Source organism: Alexandromys fortis, unplaced genomic scaffold (assembly GCF_014885135.2).
Source record: "Alexandromys fortis isolate MF-2015 unplaced genomic scaffold, M_Fortis_MF-2015_v1.1 scaffold_14, whole genome shotgun sequence".
Classification (NCBI taxonomy): Eukaryota; Metazoa; Chordata; class Mammalia; order Rodentia; family Cricetidae; genus Alexandromys; species Alexandromys fortis.
The window spans coordinates 17,415,378-17,420,515 of NW_026067910.1; the positions used below are offsets into that span (position 1 = coordinate 17,415,378).

The following is a 5,138-nucleotide window of genomic DNA, read 5'->3' on the forward strand; positions in this document are numbered from 1 at the left end:
GCCGTTGTTTGTGAAGCTTCAGTTGCCCTGAAAGCTAATTCGGATACTCTTAAGTGATGGGAAGCTGAGATCTGATTTCCTTTTCTTTCAAAGATGGAATACAGGGACTCTGTGCATCAAAGATCAAGGTCTCCAGGAAGTTAAAGGTTTGGGACAGTCTTCTTGGACACTCAATCCCAAACACACGAAAAGCGGCCACCAAAGCAGCCAGGGCTGTGACACAGTCGTCCACCTTGGCAAGCTTCTCTTTGTCCAGATACAGAGAGAACTCACAGCCGTTGATGTGGAAAGGGTTTTTGACCTCCAGCACCGGGGTTGACGCATGCACCTAAGAAAGGAATGGCGTCACTACCCATTGATACATAAATCAGCAAAATGATAAAGCATGCCTGAAATTCACACAATATTACTGTAAATGAGCTAGTTACTATATAGCCTAAATGTGAGTATGATAAAAACAACTTGAATAGATCACTGACCTTATAAGTTATGTGAAGGGATAAAATGAATGACCATTAACATACTGCATACCTTCTCATTCACAACGACAAAAAGGCTGGGATCATCCCCAAAAACATCTGGGAGGAGTAAACATGTGGCCGTCATCTTCATATCTGTCAGAACAAGCATGTCCAGGTAAAGAAAATGGGCTTTGAGAAATTGTAAGAAAACCTACCATGAAGATGGATTTGCTTTTTACTAAATTATCATTACCTTCCAGTACGAAGAGCAAATCTCAAGTATTTCACAACCACTTTGAGCATGTGTATGTGTGGTCTGTGTACATATGTGTATGCATCTTTACATATGGGTGGGTGTGCATGCAAGCATGTGGGGTACCCAAAGTTGACACCCAGTGTCTCCCTCCATTTATTTATTGAAGGAGCATCTCCTGTTGTGCCTGGAGCTAGAACATTCAGCTAGTTTAGTTAGCCATCTTGCCTCAGAATCCTGTCTCTGCCTCCCAAGCGCTGGGATTGCAGATGGCCACACAGCTGCCCAGCTTTTCCATGGGTTCTGGGGTCTAGAACTTCTGTCCCAATGCTTGCACAACAAACACTACTCTGATTGCTTCCCCCCCCCCGCCAACCCCGCCCACAACCATTTTGAACAAAGATATTCTAATGAAAACTTCCAAACTTCAAGTGTCCCCTCTAGAGGCCAACGGTCTGTGCTGTGTCCATTGGCCATGATGATTTAATGTGTTTGGCCTTGCGGTGTGTCTTATAAAGTTAAAGGGTACTGGTGCCCATAATATAACTTTATAATGTTGAGTGTACTTTTTGAACCTAGGCTTTTTCTTTCTCTCTCATTTCAAAAATTCTTTCCTGTCTCCTCGAATTTCACTCATTGCAGCAAAACTCTTCTGTCTGTAGTTACAGATGTGGCTGAGACCCTCCCCCGGCCCCGTGGTTACAGACACAGCTGCGAACCTCCCCCGCCCCCGTGGTTACAGACAGGGCTATGACCCTCCCCCATCCCTGTAGTTACAGACGTGGCTGTGACCCTCCCCCGCCCCTGTGGTTATAAACCTGGCTGTGACCCTCCCCCATCCCTGTAGTTACAGACCTGGCTGTGACCCTCCCCCGCCCCTGTAGACACAGACGTAGCTCTGACCCTCCCCTGCCCCTGGGCTTTACTGACACTTCAGCACTCCTTCATCTGTATAGTGTTTCATCTTCTCTTGCAGCGCTGTGTTGATTGGATTGTTCACCACAGAAAACGCAGTCAGTATATTCTCCGAGTAGGATTCCAGAATATGCCTTGTTTTCTTATAGATATCTGTTCTTGTAAGAAGTTGGACTTCTCGGAACATCTGATAGAAGAAAGGAATACGTACGTCAGGCCATGTGTAAAGGTTATTAGCGTTCAAAATAGAAGGGAGTGGAGAGCTCATTGCCACTGCATGAAGCTTTGGCAAATAGCGTAGACTATATACCTGAGTTCTCAGTTTCTTAGTGTAGTGGCCATAGGACAAGCAGGAAAAGAATGAACGTCTGAAGTGAATAGCAAAACAAATAATGGATACAGAATCAAAACTTTGTCTACTAGCCAGGCGTGATAGTACACACCTTTAATCCCAGAGCTCAGGAGGCAAGGCAAGTAGATCACTGAGTTCAAGGCCAGCCTTGTCCACAGAGTAACTTCCAAGACAGCAAGGGCCATATAGAGAAACCTGTCTTGAAAAAAAAAAAAAAAAAAAAAAAAAAAAAAAAAAAAAAAAAAAAAAAAAAAAAAAAAAAAAAAAAAAAAAAAAAAAAAAAAAAAAAAAAAAAAAAAAAAACCCTTAGGGAAACATTTGTTTTTATTTTATTTTTGTTCTATTTTAAGGAGTTGGATGTTTTACAATACTAGAATTGAAAATAAGGTCAATTACCAATTAAAATTTTAGATATAAATTTCACTAAATGAGGATCACAAACAGTGAATACACACATATTCTGGCTGCCACCTGGGTCACACAGGTAGAATTCTAGACACGTTTCTTTATATAAACCACATTTTTGCCATTGCAGTTCATTTTCTTAACTCAACATAAATCCAGACATAGTGGAGAAGAGATACTCTCAATTGAGAAATGGCCTCTATTAGATTGGACAGTGAGGACATCTGTGAGCATCTTCTTAATTGCTAATTAATGTACGAGGGCCCATGTGGCACCTGCCTGGGCTCTGTAAAAAAGGGCAAACCAGGGACCAAGCTAGTAAGCACTGTTCCTCCATGGTTTCTGCCTCAGTTGCTGCCTCCAAGTCTCTGCCTTGGCTTTTCTTGATCATGGACTGTGTAACCTTCAAGCCAAATAAACAGAGTTGGTTTGGGTCTGCGTTATCACAGCAACGGAAACCAAGCTAGGACTGTTACATTTCAGCAGCATTCCAGCAAGAGGCAAAACAGGAACCCTACTGGATTTTCAGACGGAACTCTTGAAAAATACCCAATCATAGGACCCTTAAGGAGTGTTTTTTTAGAGACTGTAAGATGAGTTAAACAACATACGTGTAGAAGGGTTGATCTCTGAGCTGAAGCAAAAACCCATGGAAGCCCCTTGACTCCAAACTACTTTTCTCTACCTTTCCAAGGATTTTCTAAATTTGGCTTCCCAGAGGATTCTACTGCCCCTCCTCCTTTGTTGATAGAACAAAGCCATCAGACCCCTAGTCATCTACACCAGTATGAATTAATTTAGTCACCACAGTCCCGAAAATTGTAGCATTTAATGTTACCCATGGGGCTTCAAGGTTCCTTAGATACTTTAGTAAATCACAAATTGACCAAGGATTAGGTCTGAAAGCTAAGTCAGTCGAAGCTAGAAGTCATCATGGCACAGTGAGTCTCAGCAGGCCAGCTCTTAGTAGAGCACTGAGCCCCAGGAAAGGGCTCTCACTAGGCAGACAGGAAAGCAACTGTTAAGAAGGTCGAATCTGCCACTTGCCTGGGCCCAGGGCTTAGAGTTGTGGGGGTTTTGGTATTTGTTTGTCTGGTTTTGGCTTTTGTTTGTGTTTTTTCTTTATTTTGAGATAATTTCAAGTTGATGATATTAAAGTTTAAATAAGTAGAGCTTACAGATGCCCCTCATGAAGACAATAAATAGTAAGTGGACATGACGCCTACTCTTCATTTTCCTATGTGCACTTCCTAAGTACAAAGACATTTAAAACTGGGGAATCTAATTTGCTGTCTCATTCAGATTTGCCAGTAGTTTCAATCATATTGTTTATAGATTCATGGTCACTTGTAAAATGTATACCATATCTTAAACTAAGTCTCTTGCCTGAAATAACCGGTAGAGTTCTTGGGCATTTTTGAAAGATGGTCCATCACTATGGATACCCTTTCTCCCTGTTTGTGTAGTATTTCCCCAGGGCTCATGCATTTGGGATCATAAAGGCTTGCATTTCTCACTGGATCGGGAGCACTACATGGGAATCTGTCCCTATAGAGAAGAAACAAACTAACTTTTATCAGCTGATTACATTGGGATCCACCAGCTTTTCCTGTCTCAGCATCTGAACTGTATTGAATTTTGTGAGAAGACATATTGAGAACAATGATCCTTTGTATGGATTTCTGATACAAGGTTTTGCTAGGGAGTCTATGGAGCCCAGAATGACTTGGAACTCACTAGGTAGCCCAACCTGCCTCCTGCCTCCCAAGTGCAGGGATTATAGACAAGCACCAGAACACCTGGCTAACTCACGTAACTTGATCTACCAGATTTAATGTCCACTGCTGCAAATACCACTGTGTTCACTGCCAAGTGGTGTTTGTCTTATCTGTCTTCTCTAAATGTCTTGGTCGGTGCTCTCCTTTCCATGGGGTAGAATTTTCTCTTTTTGTACATTTACTTACTTATTTTATAACATAGCATACTAATAAATTCCTATTTCCCTAAAAGGATTACAAATATGATCCTCAAAATATTTATATAATTTTATTTATTTTCCAGATTTTTTCCAGTATGTCCTCTTGATGTAGCCCAATAGTTGGTGAACATTTCCTTAATTGTGGCATTTCACAATATTTCAGACTTATTATATATACTACACATATATGTATGTGCATATATGTATACACACAATATATGTATCGTGTGTGTGTTTCTTAACCATAGAGTTCACAATGTTTCTCAAAATTTCTAGTTCTTTCTATTGGAAAATACCATTCAGAAATTAAAATTTCAACCCACAAAATGTGACTCTTTCTCCAGAAATATTGTTGTAGGCATTCTCATAAAGCAAGGCTGAGGAATATGTTCCATATACTGTGAACAGTATTAAAATCAAGATAGAGTGACTTATTTCAAACACCAGCCAAAGAGAAGCTAAGAGGCCACACAGGAGGACTTCACATGGATATATGATGTGGGAGTGTCATATATCAATCTGTTGATTTCATTGGTTAAGTTATAATAAACCAGCTGCTTGGCCTCATGGCTTGGAACATAGATGGGAGGAGTAAACAGAATAGAATTCTGGGCGGAAGAGGAAGTGAGGTCAGACTCTGCTCTGCTTCCGGAGAGACCGGACAGCTCTGCTGGAGCAGAGACGCCATGCTCAGCTCTCCCGGGTAGATGCGATAGCTCTGCGCTCTGAGGCAGACGCATGAAGCTGAGACCCACGATGGACGTAGGCTAGAAT

At 41.5% G+C, this 5,138-nt stretch overlaps 1 protein-coding gene across 1 annotated transcript in view; it reads right to left on the minus strand.

Moving 5' to 3' along the window:
* The window catches only part of Samd3 (sterile alpha motif domain containing 3), a 62,675-nt gene continuing 57,537 nt past the window's right edge, over nucleotides 1-5,138 (minus strand). The window contains exons 9-11 of the mRNA XM_050138073.1: nucleotides 1,645-1,816; nucleotides 532-614; nucleotides 1-328 (exon numbers count right to left, since the gene is read on the minus strand). Coding sequence (XP_049994030.1) covers nucleotides 50-328; nucleotides 532-614; nucleotides 1,645-1,816 — 534 coding nt within the window. The 3' untranslated portion in view covers nucleotides 1-49. The remainder of the gene's footprint in view (nucleotides 329-531; nucleotides 615-1,644; nucleotides 1,817-5,138) is intronic.